Raw genomic sequence first — 23,979 nt, 5'->3', positions numbered from 1 at the left:
CTCAGGGGACCATATGCAGAGTCAGGGATCCAACCCATGTCAGGTGTGTGAGAGGCAAACACCCTATTCTGTACTGTCTTTGCAGCCACAATAGCAGTTATTTTTATGAAGGTGCCGATTTCTTCCCCCTTAAGGCTTCAGAAGCAAAAGGCTGCAGTCTCAGGGTGGAAAGTGATACCATAAAATAACAGCTGACTTTTTTGAGTGTTTACTACGTTCAACACACTGTGCTAGTGGCTTTAAAGCATTGTTTATGGTTCCATTTTACTAATGAGAATACACTTAGCCTTCTAGAGATTTAGAAAGTTAGGTAAGTTCATCCCAACCAGTAAGTGACAGTGGGATATGGCAGCTGAACCGTCTTCCTCCAATATCTATATCACTGCCAGAAGTGGGTAAGAAATCAGGCAGGGGCCTGTGAACGTGACCCAGAGGTGGTGGAGTAGCCTCCCCAAGGTATAGAAAATGCAGTGAGTCTGGGTTACCTGGAAAGCCCTTACTTCTGGAGGCTGATTCTGAAGTGAATCTCCCCTCCCGTGGCATGCCATGCCTCAAGTTGCCTGGGTTGGATTCTGCTTTCCTGGGCAGAGCTGGCCTGAGCTTGGCATTTTCTCTTTGGCCTGCAGCTTTTGGTACCTGTGCAGAAGAGGTAGGTGGTACAGAGCATTGTACACTCCATATGGGGCCCCATTTGCATTTAGTGAGTGCTCAGCTGTGCACAGTGTCTCCTTAATGAATCACATGCTCTCGGAGTGCCGCTATATTTATCCAAGCATTGGGAGCTGGAGAGCTTGCAGTGGTCGACCCCACGCCCTCCAACAGGGCCTCCAAGGCTGTTCCAGTTTTCCTTGTGGTCTGGGCCTCAAAAATTTGTTCTTTGGCAGAATCAGTTGGTTTCTGAAGCATCTTTCTGGGTGTGCTGAAACTAGTTGGGGTGTGGGGGTCGCTTGCCTCCGGAAGTCGTATCAGAGACCAAGTGCTAAAAAGGAGTCTGGAAATTATATCTTCTGTGCCCTGGACTTCTGGCCACATCTATTGCAGATAGATGAGGCATCATTTTCCCCTGCTCTTCATGCTGCTCAGAAGAAGCTCCAAGTGCAGGACGACCCCCACTGCAAGTTTATTTCTTCCATGTCATCTAAAGTCCTTCTGATCCTTTTCCATAGCTGCTCCATCCTCAAAATAATTCTTTATGAGCACTTGGGTCAGAGAGTTTACCAATATGATTCTTCTAAGCTCAGGAATCTATGCAAAGAATGTTTGTCACTGTCACTGTCCTCCCGTTGTTCACCGATTTTCTCGAGCGGGCCCAGTAATGTCTCCATTGTGAGACTTTGTTGTTACTGTGTTAGGCATATCGAATACATCACGGAGAGCTTGCCAGGCTTTGCCATGTGGGCAAGATACTCTCTGTAGTGTGCCGAGCTCTCTGAGAGGGGCAGAGGAATCGAACTCGGGTAGGTCATGTTGGCTGCGTGCAAGGCAGACGCCCTACCCGCTGTGCTATCGCTCCAGCCCGTGAAGAATCAATTAGATATTAAATACTATAATAGTGTACATTTGAAAGTTACTATCTCTTTAATTATTCCTCAAAATAATGCCTTGCATGGGCATTTTCTTTTTTGGAGGGGGGCTTATTGGGTCACACCCAGTGACGCTCAGGAGTTACTCCTGGCTCTGTACTCAGGAATTAACTCCTGGTGGTGCTCAGGAACCCTATGGAATGCTGGAAATCAAACCTGTGTTGGCTGTGTGCAAGGCAAGTGCCCTCCCAGCTTTACTATTGCTCTGACTCAGCGGAGCATTTTTCCCCCATTTTATTGCTAAGGAAGGTAAGAGTCATAGTTACCATTTGTCTAAGCCACACAGGAATAATGTGGGGGGTCTGGTTAGATAGCAGAGCCCTTTCTACTAAGAAGTTCTGTTTTATTCTTTCTTCCAAACATGTTTACACCAATCCTCTCATTCCCACCTAGTAAAGCTCCAAGTTAAAAAGTTCAGGCCAGTCCTTCACCATACTTTCAGCTCACACCTCCCATCCAGAGTGATCACTTCCAACCATCATTGTCATGGTGGTTCCTTTTATACCCCAACTATGCTACCCCCCAGCACTTGAGGCAGGTAGGTTTCCTGAAAGTGGGTAAAGAACCAAACATGATGGCCTCTCAGTATCTGTATTGCAAAAGCATAAGGCCCAGAAGTAGAGAGAGAGAGAGAGAAGAAGAAGAAAGGTGCCTGCCATAGAGGCAGGCTGGGGGTGGAGGTTGGGAGAGATACTGGTGACATTAGACATTGTTGGTGGGGAATGTACATTAGTGGAGGGATCGATATTAGAACATTGTATGACTAAAACCTGATCATGAACAGCTTTGTAACTGTGTATCTCACAATGACTCAATTAAAAAAAATAATAAAAATTTAAAAATTAGAGCTAGAACCGGTGATGTAGCATAGCAATAGATCACTTGGGTCCAAACCCTAGCACCACAAATAAAAAGGAAGAAAAAAAATGACTAACACACAAAGAGTTTGATAATTTTGTTTAATTATATGGTTGCTATAATATGCAAGCCATTTCCCACACGTTTGTGTTTTTCTTTATAAAATGTAGACTAGTCTAGATATATTTCCTTCCCCAGACTAGAGTGTGATGTTAAGGTACTTAACTTGTGACATGAGTGAAAGGGAGCAGCTTGATTCCCACTCAGACAGATGCCCTGCTCCTGGCCTCACAGGCCTGTGTCATCTGCCCGCCTCCATTAGTCCCCAGACCTGAGAAGAATGCCGAGCTCTGCTCTGAACCACACCACCGATGGGATCTGTGACCTAGAGTGAGCACATCTGTCTTGCTCGTCAAAATCAAGCTCACTTTTTTTTTTTTTACAAAGTTTGCGGTTGAATGGACAATCAACTTGCTTTACAACCAAAAGTCTTTTTCCCTTCTCACCTCAAGGAGCCTTTAAGAGGCAGCAGTGAAGAAAATATGAAGGGAACGGGGAGCTCAGAAGGCTGAGTGCCTGCTTTACATGCCAGAGGACTGGGTTTGATCTCTGGGCACTACACAGTGCCCCAAGCACTGCTAGTTATGACCGCCCAATCAAAAGACAAAGGGAAAGACGTGGTGAAGCTTACTCTTTACCCAACGGCCTCTGTTTATTCATCTTGCTCATCGTACAAAGGGCAGCATGGATTAAATTCATACTCCTCCATACTCTGCCTTTGGTTTAAAACCACAGGGAGGGGCTAGAAAGACTGTACAGGGGTTAGGACACTTTCTCTGCACACAGCTGACCTGGTTCGATCCCCAGTATCCCATATTGTCTCCCGAGTACTGCCAAGAGTGATCCCTGAGCCCAGAACAGGAGTGAGCCCTGAGCACTGCTGGGCGTGGCCCCCCAAACAAAAACCAACAAATTAGAGTAAAGTCCCAGTGAGTCATAAGAAGTGTCTTTGCAGTGTCTGACCAGAGAGGGGCTGCAGCAGATCCAAGCAGAGCTAATCTAAGAAAAGCAAATCGTTCATCAGAAGGATATTCGTGCTGATCATAAAATCTAGAAAGAGTTAAATGAGCAGACCTAAAGAGGCCAGGAATCATGATGGTCTCACATGTGTCTGCAACGGGAGCTCAGGAACAATTCCCTTAGAGCACTGCCATCAGATGACTCCCTACAAAGCCCTTTTTGAGGTTCTTTGTTAAAATGACCAGAGAGAGTAGGAGGAGGGAGAGATTGAAAGAGCATGATAATGGAACATTCTTCACTGATGGGCATTCAGTTCTGGCAGGTCAAAATGGGAGTGAGTAGAGTCAGCCAGCAGGGGACCATTTTTGTCGGTAGCCCGGTGGGTTCCTAAGAAGAGAATCTATTCGGAACCCCAGGCCCAGCCCCTGTACACAGCTACACAGTCCACTATGCCTAACAGAGAGAAAGTCCTTATACAAATACTGATGACTGCTGTATGCAGCTATGGTTGAGAGTCAGATACATGTGAAGACACTCCAGACCAATAGAAGGGATCTGAGACAGCCTGGGGAGTGGGGAACAGGGGTGATGAATGTCTGGCCCACAGGCTGTAGCAGACCCGTGACATAGCCTAGTCTGGCCTAAGGATACCATGGGACAAAGACATCTGCTTCTCCTTGGCTGCCCAGGTCCCATCTGTCTGTATTATGTGGCTTATGAATGATGTTATAAATATACAAATGGCTATTGGCAGCAAATAAAGGTTCCCCCACCTCTGAACAAAAGGATTTCAAGTCAAAAGTCTTTGGAAATGGAGCATCTGTTAGCTTAGCCTTGGGAATATAGTAAAACTAACAGAAACAACTCAAGGAGAAAGCCCCCCTCACCCCCACTTTTGAATTAGGATTCTCCCTTCCTCCTTGCCCAGTGGGCTTCCTACTACTACCTCCAAGAACCCACCACCCACCCCACTGTTCTCTTGTCCTTTTCAGCCTCTTTTCTATTTCCTCTCTCCATCTCTGTATATCTCTCTACTGATATTCAACATATTAATATCTCTCAATATTCATGTCCTCCTATCTCTCTTCCTCTGTCTCTCCCTTTCTCTCCTGGTGACTTGTCTCTTTCTATCCCCAACCCTACCTCCACTCTATCCCCATGAATCCCTTTCTAAAAGATTTTGATGGCATTTTAGCAAGTTGCAGTCTTGTGATAGTTTTCTCTGATCTTATGAGTGAAGTGGGAATGTTAGGAGTAAAAGCACTACTCCTACAATGCATAGCAGCAAGAGATGAACAGTTTATGGGGCCATGCATGTGCAGAGTATATAAGTGTGAGCAGTTCTCGTCGTCCTCGGGCACAATGCATTGCTACCTACATTTTGCAGGTGGGAATCCAGGACTTACGGGCATTGAAAGAGGTGACGAAGCAAGGAGCAAAGTGCCTGACACACAAACTGATCTGGAGCTGGAGGCCAGGTTTCAATTCCAGCTCTGACACTGCTATAGTTCGGGGGGCACATAGATGAAGCTCCATCAGTCTGTAAGATGGGCGTAGGAGAGGGCGCACCTCATGGTGTGATTGTGAGAGTTAAGGGTTCAATATGTACACAGGCTGTGCCTGACAGCAAAACAAGCTTGCAACATTTGCCGCCAATGGTGAGGTAGGCTGGGTGGAGCAGAGCCGATGGACAGCCAGAGCTAACTGATTCTAGAAGACGAATTTCATGGAGGGGATCTCTGGTCCAGGAGTGAATTGTTTAGAGAAGGGGGGAGGAGGCAGGTAAGAGGAAAGGGAAAGAGGAGTGTTGTGTGTGTGTGTGTGTGTGTGTGTGTGTGTGTGTGTGTGTGTGGTGGGGGGGGGACTGAAGTCACTTCTGGACTTCTGGCCCCACACACAGCCTTGTGTCTGTGTCCTTGCACTACACAGCCAGAAAGTCAGCAGCTGTTCCCAGGTGTTATTCCAGACAGGCTCCCTTAAGCCTCTTAACTCCCAGAGGGCTTTAGAAAGGTATTCCTTGGGATGGAGTGGGGGTGGGGGCGGGGATAGAAAGAGACAAGTCACCAGGATAGAAAAGGATGAGAGGAAGAGAGAGAGGAGGAAGTGAATGTTGAGAGAGATATTAATATGCTGAGTATCAGTAGAGAGATACACGGAGATGGAGAGAGGAAGTAGTAAAGAGGCCGAAAAGGACAAGAGAACAGGGGAGTGGGTGGGTGGGTTCTGGGAGGTAGTGGTAGGAAGCCCATCCTGTGGTTGCAGGAGAAGCAGACAAACCCACTTTATGTGTCAGGACTTTGTCTCAGAGAAGTCCCTTTAGCACAACCACCGGGAGTGTCTTGTCCATTGGCTGTATGACCTGAGATGCTCTTCATCTGGGCTAGAGACAGAAGTGTTCTTTACAGGGAGCGCCGTTCCCCAGGGCAGACTGTGACTTTTTCCATGCTAGGTCTTAAAGGACTCTTGGGAGAGGCATTGGGTCAGCCTGTCCCGTTGGGTCAGTATGATTCAGTCGTACTCCAAGGCAGGGCACAGGACCCAGAGACTGATTATGTGCGAGAGGAAAGTTACCACGAAAAATCACATTGTTAAAGTCTGGAGTCGACCACCCCTCAAGAACAGAGAACAGAGCCCATAATGCAAATCACATAGCGAGGTTTATTGTTCCGGCTAGCTGGGGTCCAAGTATCTGCCCCATGCAGCGGGTTTCAACAAGGATCTTGAGCACTAAATTTAGCGAGTTCTTATACATTTTTTTTTTTTTTGGCCCAAGACATTCAGCCCACTTCCTAACAGTTACATTCCGGAGTCATTCCAGCAATGTAATCTTTGACAAAATCATCTGGTTTTTCTTGTTCCTGGAAGAAGCCTACGTCACTTAGGAGGCCACAAAGCCTGTCATGGCAGTTCTCCGGCTAAGTGGGTCCTAACAACATGTCTATTAATACAAACATTGAAAATCTGAAAGGATAGCGATCAAAATGTTAACAGGAGTTAATCTCCTTATAGGATTTATGAGGATTCCCACTTTATCCTAGCGTTATTAAGTTCTGATAACGGGCGTTTGCCTTGCATGCAGCCAACATGGCCGACCCGAGTTTGATTCTTCCGCCCCTCTCGGAGAGCCCGGCAAGCTACCGAGAGTATCTCACCCACACGGCAGAGCCTGGCAAGCTACCCGTGATGTATTCGATATGCCAAACACAGTAACAACAAAGTTTCCAATGGAGACGTTACTGGACCCGCTCGAGCAAATCGACGATCAATGGGAGGGCCTTTACCTTACTTTTACCCACTTTATAGATACTGATAATAACATAGGACTTTTATTTTACTCTTTTAAAGCCGAACCTTTAATTTTATTTAATTATAGTTTTTATTTTTACAAAGTTGTTCATGATTGGATTTTGATCATACAATGTGTTAGAACCCATCCCTTCACGGGTGTACATTTCCCACCACCAGTGCTCCCAGTTTTCCTCCTTCTACCTTCCATGCTGTCTGCCTTTACTGCAGTTAAGATACTCTCTCTCTCTCTCTCTCCCTCTCTCTTTCTCTCTCTGATAACCTTCCAGTACCTGTGCTGAAACCATAATGCCTAAAAGGAACACAGGACCTTTATAATCAAAGAGGAAAAACTGTTGAAACTAGGTCAAAAGTATGCACTTTGACATGAAAAAGACATTTCCATTTTCATCTAACAAGCAGGAAGAGGGCAAGTGTGTTAGCCAGTGTTCCATTTTTTGAAAATCTGATGACCGTGGGAGCCAGAGACATAGTACAGTGGGGAAGGTGTTCGCTTTACATGAAGTAGGCTCAGTTTCAATCCTCAGCACCCCACAGGGTCCCAGAATACTGCCAGGAGTGACCCCTGAGTACAGAGCCAGGAAAGTAAGTACAGAGTAAGTCCTAATCACTGCCAATTGTGACCCCCTCCCCACACTCCCGAAAAAAAATCTGATGACCAATCTGCCCTCTGACTTTTGCAAAAGTGTAGAAGTATTAATGTCCCCTCAGCCCAGACAAGTTTTATTGTTTGGGAGATCAGGGATTCATTATGCTGTGAGTTGGTGGGCTCTGGGGCCCTCTGTTCCGCAGGAGGGATGCAGGTTTTCTCCTTCAGTGCATTATGCAGTGCCTGCTAAATCAACTCTCTCTCTGCCTCAGTACTCACCTCCCATCTCCCACCCCTTTCTCTTTTCAATTTTAAATGAGGTGTGTAGCTGGCACACTCTTACAAAGGTCTTGTCTGTTGTCTGGAGGAATGACTCAGATGTATCTTCTTTCAGGCTTTACGAAGGCAAAGAACAGATGGAGTTTGAAGAATCCATGAGACGGCTCTTCGAATCCATTAACAACCTGATGAAAAGTCAATATAAGACAACGATCCTCCTGCAGGTTGGTTTATACTACAAAAAAAAATAATCTGTCTCTTCCCTTGGTCATCCCATAAATAACAGTAGGGTGAGATAATGTCTGCTTTTCCTGGAATATGCAGCCCTGTGTTAATTGAAGCCTGGGCAGGCCACATGGTATAAGGATTATAAAGACCAAGCACTCCTCCGGGCGGGAGGAAACAGATTTATTGCATGTTTCCTATGAAGATAACAGACGTTTTAAAAATAGCTCTGAATTTTTTTCTCGCCTGGAAGGAAATGGTTCAAATCTGATGCACTTGGTGTGGTGAGAGTGGTTAAGGGGCCTGTCTCTTAAATCCTCTTTTTATTCTCTGCACATAGACTCAGGGGTCCCTGGTTGGGATTGTAGAGTCTCCTCAATAACCCCGGGAAACTTCAGCGAGAAGGGGCCTCTAATTTAATGGTTCATGGTGCTAATCTGCAATCTCTGTAAATCTTTAAGAAACCTTATGTTTGAGAAAGAGTTTAGTTGTGGAGTGACTGTCTCAGGAGACTCCCTAACTTCCACAGAATGTGCATGAGTAAGGAAGGTTTATGGCTTGTGAATAAGAAAATCCTAACACATCTATGTAAATCAGTGAGTTAATGCCGATTTCCTCTTTTAATCAACATTCTCCTTTGAGTTGCTAATTTAAATACCCCCTGTGCCTGGGTTCTCCAGTCTCTGGTTAGGAGGGATGAGAATGTAGTGGCGCTCTTCTGGGATGCACAAAGCGGGCAGAAGAGGCAGCAGTGTAGCCAGGTAGCAGCAGCTGCGAACACCACAGCTTCCGCACTTTGGTCATTAAATCACTTGGGAATCTTTAATAAATCTGGATGCCTAATTGCCACCACCAGTTCTAATTTCTTCAGGATGGAGTGTGACCAGCGCAAGAGCAGTTTCAAAATGCTCCCCAGCGGATTTCAATGTAAAACAAAATTTGGAAACCACCCAGCTAATAGTTTGCTCTGTTTCAGTAAAGAGCAGGAACCTCTCTATAGGGGGTGTGTAGAGGGAGGCTTTGTCCTGATCATTATTGTATCCTCAGCCTCTAATACATAGTTGATGCTTAATAATATCGGTTGAATGAATGAATGAATGAATGAGCAACCCCTGGGATAGGTATTAAGATGTCTACTTTGTAGATAAAGAAGCTAAAGTCCAGGGAGTTAAAACAGGCTCCTCAAGGCTCCATTTCTAGTAAGTGGTGTGGTGAGGCGAGTCAGATATCTTTTTGCTTGGCTCTAAATAGCCTGAGTTCTGAATTCCAGCACTTTACTGCTCTTCGTACTGTGCATTTAGCACCTACTCAAAATATGGGTGTTTTCTCTGGGATTAGTTAAAACTAATTTTACATTTTTTCCCCTTACCTTTAGCTGGGTTTAAAAAAATTTTCCTAATTCTTCAAATATTAATTGTTTTTAAACAAAGAGAATAATAGGAGCAGTGGACAGTTTGAAGAACTGCAACAGGAATCCAAACTTGCTCCCGTATCAGCTGATATTGGCTGTATGTAGCTGAGCCTCCAGTGAGAGACCACTGTTAGGATATCCAGTGAGAACTACTATGGATGGCTGGGTGCAGTGAGAGAGACTTTACCATTATGTCAGGACTAAAATATGCTCCCAGGAAGCAGAACTGAGCAAGTGGAAGAAGGCATTGGGTGTGCAGGAGAAAAGCTAGCAGATGAGAGAGAGGGAGAAAGAGGGAAACAGAGACAGAGAGACAGACAGACACACACACACAGAGAGAGAGAGAGAGAGAGAGAGAGAGAGAGAGAGAGAGAGAGAGAGAGACCATGTGAGTGTGAGGAAGACAGGTGGAGAACTTAGCATGAGACACTCTTCACATTCAGCACTATTCTGCGTGTGAAACACTTATGTGTCTGGGGGTCAGGAAAAACGGGATGGAGGGAATAAGAAAGCAGGTTAAGATAGAAGGTGGAAAAGCAAGGAATCAAGAAACAACGCTTATCTGGCATTTGTAGTATGTAGGAGACCTGGCCAACAAGAAAGTTCTTTATCATCTATATAATCTCTTGGTCTTCATTTTACTCCTTAGTGACTCAGTTTCCTCACTTTTAAGACTTCATGTCACTCTTTGAGTGAGGATCAATAAACATAGCCTCCAAAAAAGCAAACTGTAACATTCTATGCAAATGTGGAGAGCTAATAGGGTGATTGTGGTTTAGGCATGAGTCATCTTACTCAGGTTCTTATTGCCTGGTTAGCTGTGCTAGAACTGCCCTGTTTTCCTTGGGACTCAGCCCACATTATGCTGGTTTCTCCTCATAGATTTCCACCCCAGAGCCATGGAAGGGATTTCATCTCTTTTTCCAATTTGCTCGTAAGAGCCAAATTTAGCTTCAGGAATTTGCATAAAATCAATGATGCTTCCACCGATTTCTATGGCTGTTGAAAAGTTATAAAAGAAGTTGAAGTCATATTCAAATATGCAAAGCTATGCCATTTGAAAAAGTCAATACTGTTTGGAGTGTGAGAAATGGGCTAATGAGAGGAGAGAAAATAAGGCTGTGGAAATAGCAAACCTCACACAGGAATCTCTTGCAGGCTTGGATGTTTGCTGCAGAAGAATGAGCCAGGGTGCTTTGGATTTTGAGCCAAAGAGAAAGAACTGGGTGGGAAATTGGGCATCCCCACTTGGGCATGTAATATTGGATAAGTCATTTCAGTTTCCTAAAGCCCCATTAAGCTTCATAAAGATGAATGAAGACTAATAATTGAGAGAATTATTTCAAGGATTAAATAAAGTAAATATAGGGCATGTTGCATAGTTCAGTTTAAACGATTTTTAGTCATTGTAGCTCTTCCTACTTTACCTCGTAATAAAGCAGCAGTACTTTAGCCATTTTACTTGAAGGGAATATGGAAGAGAATATTTGTGTTTCTAACCTTGTCACTTGAGGCTAAGTGGTGTTAGAACATTTAGTTATTCAATTAAATCAAGAAACAGATATAAATTCCAGGGAGAATAAATACACAAGAATAGAAGAATGGACTCTAGAATGAGAAAAACATGGAGGGCAAAGCTTGCCCTAGTGAAATATTGCAGGGTAGCTGAGTCTTATTCTGAGCCTGCATTGTGGGTACAGTGGGAAAGAACTGTGATCTATGGGGAATTAAGTCTGGGGGAGACCTCATGCCAGTGATTGACCTTCATGGTTCAGGCATCCGTGGCTAGCTCAGTAGTAGTTACGGTGAAACCCTATCTCACGGCTGCCTTAGGTCAGAGAAGAGCAGATCTGGTTCAATGTCAGCTTGTGAGTTCTGCCACCTAAGCAAGTTATTTCTCACTTCTAAAGCTCATCTGACTTTGTGAATCGCTTCTCACACTTTTCCTTATTGTTCAGTGTTGGCATAGCAGCAGCTCACCTAAAAACTGGAGGACTTAAGGACAACAGTTCAAAAAGGTAGAAAGAACATTAAAAACAATGTCTATTGATTGAGTGCCTACCACGTGCCAGGCATGAAGCTGAGCTCTTGGCCCATAGTGTTTGTCATCCTGCCAGAAATCTGTAAGGAGCTAGTCTTTTGTGTCCACAGGAGGCTCATAAAGTTAAATAATTCTTTGCAAACTGTACCTATCCACAATGGTGGAGCTAGAATTTGAATCCACCGGGGTCTCTTAACTTCAAAGTTAATAATGAGCCAGATGCTTTAAAGTCCTTGTTTGCCCTGACCTCATCAGCATTGTTGATAAAACAAATGGTAGGTTGAGAGGGTCAACACCAGACACTTATGAGTTGGGTGTAGCTGAAGCTTTAGAAAAGAGCATTTGGGGCCCGAGCTTGCTTTGCATGTGGCCAACCTGGATTTGATCCCTGGCACCTCATCGGATCCTTGGAGCCCCACCAGGAGTAAACCCTGAGCACTGCCAGGTATGACCCCCACCACCACCAAAAAAAGAAAAAAAAATCATTGTTTAGAGCCATCATAATGCTCCAGGGTAGGGGTTTAAGTAGAAATAAATGAGCAGCCGTGTTGCATGTCCCTTTGGCCTCATGGTTCTCACTCAAGCGTTCAGTGTTTCTCAACCTCTTTCCAACAGGACTCCCTTTTGACTTTCTTCTTTCCCATGGCCTCCTGTCCTACTGGTTGGACACAGATTTTCATCTGTGGCCCCTTGGAATTTCCCAGGAGGCTTGGAGGGCCATATGACCACCAGTTGAGAAACAATGCTCAAAGGACTCTAGCGTTTATGCCTCCGTTTCCAAACGTGTAGCTGTAGCTGCCACATGGTAGGACTAGAGTATCTTTGGCTGATTGAATAGAAGAATGAAAACCAACTTCCACTCTTCCATGTTTTAAAACTTGTTCTGTGTCAAACAGTGAGCAAAAAGCTTGACACGTATTTTATTCTCATTTTCTTTTTATAACAACAGCCTTATTAGGCAAATGCTCTTTTTATCTCTACCTTACAGAAGAGGAAATGGAGGCTTAGAGAGGCTGAGTAACTTAACCATATCTAAGAAGTGGCCCGTCTGGGATTTGAATCCAGGCTGTGTAAGTCTAGAGTTTGAGTTTCTAATCGCTGTGAGAAAAACTGTCGTTTGAGTAAAGACCCACATCTTCTGGTGGAATGCCAGGTGGGTAAACAATAAGCAACCGTGCACAGCATCGACGAGGGACAGGTGCTGGCTCACCGTTGTGAAGGCAAGCTCATTGAGGATGACTCTTTCTTTCCTCTTGCCATTGTTTTATTGGTATTAAATGTTTGAATATCTGAGCCAAAGAGAAAATGTGGTCCATTCCTAATAAGTGGCCCACCATGGGGACAGGGAGATTTCTTAAAGCACTGAATTTTGTTGGATCCCCAGTACCTCATGGTCCCCAGCCAACATCAAGAATGACCCTAAACATTGGACTAGTTCTCAGCTCTGCTGCGTGTGGTGCAAAGCCAAACAAAACCAAAAACAAATGGCCCACCAGCTGATCGCTGCTTGCCCAGAGGTAGGAGTATTTAACAGATGGAGTTTCACCTCAACCCTTGAAGTGACCTTGAATCCCCTCTACAATTCAACACTATGTGCCAAATCTGGGTTATTGTTGATGATGGAAATTATTCATTTCATCTTCTCATTAGCCCTGTTAAATAGGCAGCTTTATCCCCTACATTCTCCTGATGAGAAAACTGGCATAGGCAGTTAAGTACCCAAGTCCACCTGGGCTCTCTCCTGTTCCCCACCAAGGCTCAGGAGCCAGCATAATGTTGGCATACAAGAAGCATGACTGTGTATTCCCAAACCTGCCATTCCCTCTTCCTCTCTCTTTCTCTGAAAGATATTTCTTTCCCTTTCTTTCCCTGAGAGAATTGCATGTATTTTCTTTATTTACTTCAATTTACTGAGGAGCTACCTTCTGGTCCTTCTATGGTGAATCTCTGTGATGTGGATTGTTCAAATTCCAATGACCTTGAACATCTATCCTTAGTTTATTAAAATAAAAAAAATTGAAAATCGGTGTTTGGGGAATATTCTACCAATACTGGTGGGGTATGAAGGTGTTTAGTGCTTTGTGTGACCTCACGTAATTGCAAGATGTGCTCTTTTGTGCAGAAGTCTGAATCTGAATCTACTGACATCAACAGAATTCAGTCCACTGTGATGGGGAGGGAGGGAGAGGCAGGGAAGGAGATGGAGGGAGATGAGAGGGAAAGGGAGGGGGAAGGAGAGAGAGAGACTGACCTGGAAGCACTCAGGAGGCAAGTCCCCTTTGACTCTGAGGGAGTACAACAGTTTGGTTTTGATTTTTGCTGTTATTTTGAAACACTTGCTAGCCCCCCAATATGATCAAATCTGGTGGAACCCATCTGAATGGCAAGACCCTCAATTTTCCTTCTGGAACTGATCACTCTCTGGGCACTTGTTTTGGGTCTGGCTCCCTTCTGGAGGGTGGCTCCTGGCTTCTGGAATAGGTACCGGTTTAATCTAGTAGGATCTCTTCTTGTCACACAAGAAATGTATTGCTGAGCCGGCGAACATTTTCTTGTGGCTATGCTTGCAAGCTCCTTAATGTCAGAGATGTCAGAGAGACTCTCCCTTCTTCTCAAAACTCTCCTCACAAAGTGGAGGAGGTGCTTTATCTGGTTTCTCTTTCTCCCTTACTGAAAACTCTGCACTTGTCAAGAAGGACACCTTTTCTAAAGTAGGCGGCTGGGTGCAGAGCAAACTGGTCAGGAGCCAAATGGACAGAATCCAATTCTTAGCCTGGCCACGCCTGCTTATTAGGTAAGTGGTTTTCTGGCAAATGATTTTTCTTCTCTGTGCCATAGTTTCCTCCATGGTGAGGCGTATTCACACGGAGCTCTTATCAGAATGAAATGGGATCAGGAGTATCAGGCGCTGGGCATGTATAAAGTTCCAGTAAGGGTGGCTACTTTAAAACCATGTGACTAGTAACACAATTTCATCTTTTTAAAATAGTATTTCCCCCTTCCCTCTGCTTTGTTGTAGCTGGCAATGGCACTTGCACTACACGGCTGTGGTGCTCCCCTGGACTCACGCATTTCTGCTGTGACATTTGTCAGGGCTCGCACGCACTGGTCACCGAGTACCGAGATCATCGTCTGTGTTGGAGCCCCAGGGGTTCCCACTGATGGTGCTGCCAGGATCACTCGTGGCGTGCAGAGCTGGGCTGGGATCAGCACTCAGGACCTCACACCTGCTGACAGCTGCTCTTTCCCTGGCTCACTAGACTCCCTGACTCACGAGACTCCTGTATCCCCAGACAAATGCGTAGGCTCACGTAGGTACCAGTTAGAGCACTTGGGTGTGTGTAGGTGCCAGGTGGAGCTGTGAATGCACAGGGGTGCTGAGTGGAGCATGGAGTCCATGCAAGTCTGTGGGGAACACTAGGATTCCCACCCAGATTCCCAAGCATCCAGACTTATTCATTTTGGGGCCTCGAATAATGAATGAACAATTTGCTAGAACCTCTTGGACCAGGTCTTTGAGGGCATGTTCCTTAGCACACGGTGTCTCTTTAGGATTTAGACGCTGTCAGCCCATGAGAGAAATACAACCTGCAGTTGTGACTAACTTGGCAAGCAGAGTGTTAAAAAAACAAGGGAGCAAGGATTACTCACTCGTTAGCAGCATGTGTGCGTGGTCCACACACCTTATCGCTTCCCACCGGTCTCTGCTCCTCCCAGTTCTCTCTTTGTTGTTGCCTGCCCAGCCCCACAGGCAACTGTTTTTGCTACATCTGCTTGGTGTTTTCTAATAAAGATTTTTGACCAACTAGGTTGGAATAACTGCGTACTATAACTGCCAGGAGGAATGTCATATGCATCTTGGCATATTAAAATTCTGAAATGTTCAGCAATAAAAAAAAAAGACTCACTGGTTTATCTTTGCTCAAAGCAAAGTTTCAAAAAAAATCTGATTTCAAAACCTTGTGCCCCAAAGGATGCATGCCTAGCACCATCACAGGGGTCTCCCAGGAGAACACAGTTAGGAACCCTGACATAGGAGCCCTGTTATCTCTTGTCATCTACATTTGAAAGAATTAAGAATAAATCTCTAGACACAAAAATTCAATATCTATAAAGAAACAGCCTGGCAATTCTGGCATCCTGCAAATTAAAACCCTTCAATGTAATGAAAGATACGATAAGCAAAGCTAAAAGACAAGCAAGAAACAAGGCAAACCAGAGGAAATTCTTATGAAATATGTTGCTTGCAAAAGAGTTAATATCAGTGATGCATAAAGAATCCTGTAATTCAATGACAGAGGAAATCGCCCCAAAGCAAAATGGGGAAGAGCTCTGAGCAAGCCGTTGAGTAAATACAGATGTTCAGAAAGCATTGGGAAGATGTCCATCTGCACTAGAAACCAAACAGCACAAATGATGGCTGCAAACTGCATACCAGGTTGACAAAAATTTTAAAAAATACTAGATGATAGTATTATCAAAGTTGTGGCGAAGACTCGGTAAGAGGACATTGGTTACGACCATGTTTTTAATAAGATAATATCTCTTAGGTTATAGAATTATCTCTTAAATGTATACGTATACATATTTGGGGGCTGGAGAGATAGCACAGCGGGTAGGGCATTTGCCTTGCATGCGGCCGACCCGGGTTCGATTCCTAGCATCTCATATGGTCCCCTGAGCACCGCCAGGAGTAACCCCTGAGCATCGCCAGGTGTGACCCAAAAAGAAAAAAAAATGTATACGTATATATTTTTATACAACAATTCCTCTTTGAACAGTTTTTCCTCCAGGTGTTCTTAGACATATATGTATATGAACTGTTTTCATACCACTTATTTATAATAAAGCTTGCATGGAGACTCTCAGCAGGGAAGGGATTCAAGAAGCCATGAGGTGCCCATATTGGCACAGCCAAGTAGTGGTTAGCAGTGAAGAGTGTGTTCTGTGAAATGACATTTGATGAACAAAGTGGTAGATGGTCAGCTACAAAAAAGCAGAATGCAGATCAGTGTAAATTACTCACAATTGTGCACATGTGCCAGGACACGCAGTTTCCTGCATTTAGGGCAGTCCGGATGGAAACTCTCACCCGTGTTGGCAGTGGTTCTTCTGGGGAGCAGGGATTGGGTGTAGATGGAGATGTGTCACCTCAGGAACAGTTTTTACACCCATGCTATTGGGAGAATTTCTCTTTTGCATCACACATGTATTACTGACTTTTCAAAATCATAAATATCAAGACCAAAATGGGTGAAGGCACAGAGACCGTTGCTCTTTGAGTCACATGAGCACGTAGCTGAAAGGTCACAGGGAGCATCTGAAAGCAGGCTGCCCGAATTTGAATCCTGCTTCTCTCACTTGTTCACTTGGTGCTTTGGGCTCGTTAGTGAGTCCTGATCTGTCAGAGACCTTTCTCTATGAAATTAGCACTTCCCTGGTAGTACTGAAGTAAGATTTAATAGGACAATTTATGAATGGGTATTCAGAATGGTGTCTGTCCCACTGAAAGTTTTCAGAACTTTCCTCTATCCACAGAAACACTTACTTATATTAATTAAGAGGTTCAATTGTGTATTTATAGGACTGTACTTTCTTTAAGAAAGGAAAGTTTCATTTTGGACTATTAAAGAGTGATGCTTGTTGGCTATAGAACTCCTGGCATATGCACAAAATATAAAGGAAAAAAATCCTTCCACTAGATTTCCAAACATTTTCGAGCCACTTAACTTGCCTACTTTGGAAATTGTAGTCTATCCTGCTGCTTTCAGATGGTGCTATTATGGAGGAACTGAGTGTTGCTTTGGGGGTGGATTGGGCCTCATCTGGCAGTGCTTAGGACCAACTCCCAGTGGGGGGGCTTGGGGGTTGTATCTGGCAGCACTCTGGGGTTGGTCCCCATGTTCTTGTGTGCGCAGCATGCACTCCAGTCCTTTAGGCCATTTCCCTGCTCCCAGGTTGATTTTTCATACATCTCTGGTGCAGCAGTTGCACGAAGGAAAGAAAGAATTCCCCCATCGTGTTCCCAGCGTTCCTGATCCAGCTAGTGGACCAAAATGTGCCCACTACGGTCCACGAATTGGCTAGAGAAAATGTAAATAGCTCAACTCAAATGTTCATTGCCGTCAGCGAAACAATTCAGATATGACATCTCCCAGTAATGCTAGAAGTCGCCCTCTCTTAAACACCTGAAACCTCCTAGATCCCTCACGTATTATTTTTAATCTTCGCAGACCTGCAAAATAGGTCTTACCTATTGCACAAAGAAATTGGTGTATCTGAGGTTAAGTGATTTGCACAAAGCGGCCTGATTCTAAGAAACAGGACCTGGATTTGACAGCAGGTGTATAACTTCAAAGTCTATGACCTTTCTATACGTTGCCGCCTCCTTGAAGAGAGAAATTGCGACTTCACTTTCGTGTGCAGAGAAGTACAAGCCAATGTTCCCATCTCCATACAGCCTTGAATCACTGTAGCAGTGCCCAGGAGGCAGGGTCATTCTTTCTTGCCAAGTTGTTGGATGTGAGCATCATTCATGTTTATTTCTCTTTCCACCTAGGTGGCAGCTTTGAAATACATCCCATCTGTCCTCCATGATGTGGAAACCGTCTTTGATGCAAAGTTACTCAGGTGAGAGCTTATGATGTACTTTTATGGGCTTTGTTGGCAGGCAGGGGGCTCAGGGGGAGAGGAGGGCTCTTGCCGGGAGTTCCAGAAGGGCCCTCAGTGGGGGACAGGAAGGACACATGGTTACATTTTGGTTCAGTTATGCCAGACTTTGGTGAAAAACAACTAGGAAAGGAGCATTCTTCTTAGATGTTATAAATGATAAGGCATAGGTTAGCATGTAGGTAAAAAAGACCTGGTGTTTGGTGTAAAAGCCACCTTATCACCTGTACTAGAAGGTTATCTGGGGCATCTAGTACATTATACATTATGTAATGTATTATAGTGCAAATGGTTCTTCCTTTTCTTGAGTTCACTGAGGTTCTGAGAGGACATGTAAAGACTTTTAAAAGTTCGGTTTAAAATGCTTTTAGATTTGGGAAAGTGTTGCAAATGTAGGATAAAGTAAGTTCCCATGTGCCCTTCCTCAGTCTCCACAAACATTAACTGGGAAGTCAACATCGGCACCATTCTTTTCCATTTATATTTGAGTCTCATCCATTTACTCACTCATGCCCTCTTTCAATGACATCTATGAAAGATTTCTGCTGATTCCTGTCTTTCAGGTCTCAAACTAATGATCTCAGAAAAGCTACGTGTTAATATTGTAAATTAATTGAGTTCCTCTCCCAACTCTCACACCATTACCCATAGACACAACTCCCTTCAATAACTCCTTCAACAACTCCTTTATCCTTCAGTACATATATTGTCCTGTATCAGTTAGTTTTATTTCATGTTACTTGCCCACCTCTATTTAAAAGTAATTCCTGTATCATGTGACTCAGTCTCTTTCCTTGGACCCCGCTCCGCTCCACTCTGCATTGCCTGTCACATATTAAGTAGATGCTCAGTGAGCACTTGAAAGAATGAATGAACACAACGAGCTTGTTTGGAAATACTGACAGTGGCTATCATTTTATATCAGAGATATTTTAATTTTCATTCTATTTGGGAAGAGCTGTCTCCTTTTTTATATATCAGACCTATTCTAACTGATACATTGCTTTTTAAAATTAAGAACAGCTTTTTCTTTTCAAAAATTTTTACTTTATTAAATTTTTTAAATTGAATCACCATGAGATAGTGTATTACAAAGCTGTTCATGATTGGGTTTAAGTCATACAGTGTTCCAACACCCATCCCTTCCATCAGTGTATATTCCCAGCACCATTGTCCCCAGTTTCCCTTCTACAACCCTCTAACTCCCCCATTCCAGCTAGAGAGAGAGAGCAGCTTTTGATCTTAAGACTTATCAAAAAAGCACTTTGAGGGCCAGTGTTACATCCAATACCACATCTAGGTCTCCTAGGTACTGCCAGTAGTGATTCCTGAGTTCAGAGCCCTAAGTAAGCCCTGAGCACTGCTAGATGTGGCCCAAAAAAACAACAAAAAAAAACAACTCACAAAAAACAAAAAAGGCATTTTTAAGTCTAAAACCATAGTAAATAAATTGAAATGTATATTTTACTGACACCACATGTGCACCTCCCACCCAGCCCCAACAGCAATGATCCCTGAGCATAGCTGCATTATGTCCCCCCAAACCAAAAATAAAATAAAGTGCAGACTTATTTTGAAAGCCTGGGCCTGCTTTTAAACATTTGTTTTTTATTACTCCCTATCTGTGTAATCTTGGGAGGATGGGTTAGCCTTTTTAAACCTTAGCTTCCCTGCTTAGAAAATCGGGACAAGTGCTAGATAGACCTCAAAGAGTGTGAGATTTCAATGGCATAATGGATGTAGAGTGCAGAAAACTGCCTCGTACAGTAAGTGCTCAGAGCTCTGGTATTATCTGCCAGTTGTCACTTCTCTTTGAACACGATCAGTGTTCAATCCCAATGCCAGCTACATATATTCCCTGAAGGTGGCCCCGACCCCTGACACCAGGAATTGGGGACCACGGGGAGCAAGATGTCCAGCCCTGCTGCCTCCACGGAGAGAGCTGGCAGTGCTAGAACCGGCAGTGAGTGCTAGGAAGGGGGAGACGCGGGTCTAACTGACTCTCTGTTCCGCATTTGTTCTTTCTGCTACCAGTCAGCTGCTGTATGAGTTCTACACCTGCATCCCCCCAGTGAAACTCCAGAAACAGAAAGTGCAGTCCATGAACGAGATAGTCCAGAGCAACCTCTTTAAAAAGCAAGGTGAGTGCAAGGGCGTCTGGCGGGGCAGGTGGTGCCGTCACCCTACCTCCAACCCAGCTCCTCCCGGGCTCGTGTCTTCCGGGTGCTCAGTGGGACGGAGCACTCTTCCTGACTCCTGAACTTCTCCAACAATTCCCTTGGTCCGAATATGTGGAAAGTAGAAGAGCTGACAACTTAGATAGCAAACTCTAAACTGATTTTTAAGAAAGCTTAGGTTGCATTGTGTGTTTCTCCTGAGAATGTATAATGAAGAGGTAAATTTGGATCACAATGCTGTGAAATTCCCCCACAAGCCCCACTCTACACCCCTACGTGCTTTTTACTTGATGTCCTTCACTCAGAGGAAGTAGGTGAGGTTCCTTTCTGCTACAAATAACCCATTTTGAAGAAGTTCTCACATTTTCAATAATTTAAGAATAATCTGGAAAAGTTGTTAAAATGAGGATTTTTGCAATCTATCTCAGAATCCTGATTGAGTAGAAATAAGCTTTTTTTTTTAAAATGTTCTTAAACACGTAAATTATTTTTGCAAAGGTATTTCATTTGCATGGATCAAAATGCGAAGTAGTAAATGATTATACATAGTTTCCTGTGACTGCTTCCAGAGACATTCCATGTACAGACAATGAAATACACATATGCATGCTTTCTCTCCTTATCTATTAGTATTACTTAGAGGCATATACAGCTGCCCCGTTCTTTGCCTTTCTTCACTTAATTGCATTTTCTGAAGAACAGAGGATAGTAGTGGATTCATGCAGAAGTTGTGATCAGAGCTTTTCCAGACTCAAAACTGGTCTCTGGTGCCCTACTGACAAAATTCTTGGATTCCCTGCCTCCGAGGTGGGTGAGCTAGTTAGTCATGCCTCCTCCGGATCTAACCAGTCAGGACTTAGCCATCAGCACCCAGTCCATCTCACCTCCACAACTCTGGCATCACTCCTAACTTTGAAGGTAAAACCAATGAACTTTGGGAATCAGTACAGACTTCTGTACCCTAAGACCAAACCTTTCCAGTTCTAAGTTTCTCTCTGTCCATACTGGTGCCAGTAATAACATGGGAAGGGAACTGCTGAGAACAGGTCTTAGAAAGCAGAGCCTTCGCCCTGCTGTAAATTATTCAGAGAGTAGAGCTTGAATATTTATGCAAATTGCCTGGTAATCACAGAAATATTCAGGAACTACTTCACTGTAAAGGTTTTTTTTTTTTTTCCCTCCCATGCCTGGTTCACATGGTGCATCCAAAATTTCTGCCTGGGTTGTATCCCTTGGAGGAGAAAGGTATGAGGAGGAAAATGTTAATGTTTGTGGTTTCTGGACCGTTTCAACAGGTGAGTGACAGCAGGCTAATGCCGGGCACATGTGCTTTGTGCGCGGTGCATGGTGCAAGTTCACAGGAAGCTAATCCTGCCGAGTCTTGTTGCATTTCTTATCATTCTGGGTCTTCCTTAAAGGGAAGCGTCCACGTTCTGACTTCTGCAGATTTCAGACTGAGCGGCCTTCACTTTGGCTTCGGGTTATACCTGCTGCCCCTTCCCGCCCTGGCAGTCCCGTCTGGGAGCTTAGGTGTCACTGTAGAGATGAGTTGACTTCTGTGCGAGGGACGTGACAAGGACAACTGTAGCTACACAGAGTCCCACAGGGCGTCACAGAGCAGGGCTGCTTGGCTCCTCTCTGCCGCTGCCGTTGCCAGGGGCCGAGCCCAGTGCAGAGTCCAGATGGAGTGCTCACGCCACACAGGATCGGGCAGACGGTGGCAATCTCTTTCCTTTAATGGGGTCACATCTCGGAGGCTGGGGCTGGGTGACAGTCCTTGGGTTCACCATGATCACAGGGTGGGTGGGACAGCTAGTGAGCCCTATTCCTTTCGTGTCCCCAGGCAACGGGCTTGGGAAATCCCTTTGATTCACCTGCTCTGATAAAAGCCTCGCCCCAGTGTCATTCACAGCCACAAAATTCCAACATTTAAATGCAGAGTAGAAAAAGGTAAACAAAGAGCCCTTTGTGGGCCCATTTTGTAGAAGATGCAGAACTGTCTGACCGTGGTTCCCACGAAACCTGTGTGCTTTATCTGCTCCCCCTGTGGGCATGCCGGGGAACCCTCTGTCCAGAATAATTCTGAGGGAAACTTCAGTTCACCCCTCTCAGTCCTCTTGTTGCAAATGGACACCGTGTGAATTCATAAGCACTTACTGGGGATCAGTGGCTCCGGGTGAGTGTCTCTCTTTGTATCCTTAAATAAGGTGAGTTTGATTCCTTTGCCAAGCCTGAACTGTAATGAAATCTCTCCTGTTGTTCTCCCTGTGAAGTGTCCTGTGCCTCAGGGATGTGATTTGCTTTGAGGCTGCCCTCATTTAACTGCCAGATGTGCAAACTGCCTGGAGTATTGTCAGGGACAGTAGCTTGTACGTACAGCCTGGAACATTTGTATTGACATCAAGCAGAGGGACCAGAAGGCTTTTAAGCACTTTCTGAAATTTTGGCAGATGATTTTATCAGCTTATTTCCGGAGGAGCCTTTGGGTAAAGCTTACTGGGTAAGAGCACTGACACTTGGAACTCAGGAGGTCTGGGTTGGATTGCTGTGTGACTGAGGTCAGTTATGTAACTTCTCTGATGTTCTCTATGCTTAGCTGTTAAATGGGAAAAATCACGTGTCTTTGGAGGGCTAATGTTATGTGGCAAATAAGGTAGACAATGCAGGTAAAGTCTTCCTGGTGTCCCGTTCAAAGGATAGCTGATACTGTTGGGGTGGTGGTGATTATTTTACTACTTTCATTTCCCCAACTTCTATCCTGGCTTTCAGAGTCCTTTCGAGAAGAGAATTCCTTCCTGTTTGATAGTTGTACGTCACCATAAGCCAAGCCTTCCTGTTTCCCTGGAAGCGTCGTGTTTTATCTCTAGGTCTGAGAAACCCAGGGATTATCTAATAAAAAGAACTTTGGTCTGTATGTGTTTTTCCTTCCGATTTTGAACTGTCTCACCAATTTCTAATTTCCATGGAGTCTCTTTGCCAGGGTGTCAAGCTATGTTCACCTAAAAGAAGCTTAGGTCAAGGTGAGATGTTAGTCCTTTCTCACCTTGCTGTCTGCCTTGCAAGTCACTCTCAACATTGTCACATAGTTTGGGACACTTGACAATCACACACACTCACGTGCGCGCGCACACACACACATTCACACACACGCACACACACTTTTTCCCCCTTTGCTCTCTCATGGAGACCTTTTTTTATTTCTTTTGAGATCCCAGTCCTTGGTGGTATTCAGGGCTACCCCAGTCTTGGTGTTCGGGAGTTGCTCCCAATGCTGGTATAGAACCCAGGCTCTCGCATGGCAGGTGTGCCCCCCAGTTCTCTGAGCCATTTCCTCTCATGAAGACAGCCTCCAGGTGCTGCAGCTTTTAGCCACTCTACAGTCTTAACTAATTCTTGCAATTCTCATTTTCCTGAAGTGGGGAGTCGGAGAGTGAGTCTGACGGGGCTGTGGTACGGCTGCAGCCGCATACCGTGGCCGGTTAGCCTAGGGTTGCGGGAGTGGGGTGACCAGCTGCCGAGTCCCCGCAGGGAGTGGCTCGCCCTGTGTGAGTAACCTCGGGGTCCAGTGAGAAGAGAACTGAGAAATCTGGGGAGACTAATTTGCTGTCTTCTCCGATCCAAGTTCAGACTTGCCTGGTGGTGATGATGGTAGCAAGGATGAATAGCTATTCCCTCCGAAAGCTCTGGGAGGAGTCTACAAGAAAAGCAAACCTTCTGCGCCTTTGGAACAGATTTGTCCCTATGAGAACCTAATTTCTAAGTAATGTGTCTTTTTAGTCTGATGCTAATCAGATGCGCCATCTGCTTCAGTGTAAACTGCT

General features: G+C 44.7%; 1 protein-coding gene across 1 annotated transcript in view; it reads left to right on the top strand.

Annotated features, from left to right (window-relative positions):
- The window catches only part of DOCK2 (dedicator of cytokinesis 2), a 394,798-nt gene that overhangs the window by 99,527 nt on the left and 271,292 nt on the right, over positions 1-23,979 (top strand). Inside the window, exons 23-25 of the mRNA XM_056133087.1 lie at positions 7,751-7,859; positions 17,872-17,942; positions 20,016-20,122. Of these exons, the coding sequence (XP_055989062.1) occupies positions 7,751-7,859; positions 17,872-17,942; positions 20,016-20,122 (287 nt within the window). The remainder of the gene's footprint in view (positions 1-7,750; positions 7,860-17,871; positions 17,943-20,015; positions 20,123-23,979) is intronic.

The sequence above is a fragment of the Sorex fumeus genome, unplaced genomic scaffold, assembly GCF_029834395.1.
Source record: "Sorex fumeus unplaced genomic scaffold, SorFum_2.1 ptg000097l, whole genome shotgun sequence".
In the NCBI taxonomy this organism is placed as follows: domain Eukaryota; kingdom Metazoa; phylum Chordata; class Mammalia; order Eulipotyphla; family Soricidae; genus Sorex; species Sorex fumeus.
Note: the sequence above shows the minus strand (reverse complement) of the source record. Positions and strands in the feature narration are given on the sequence as shown.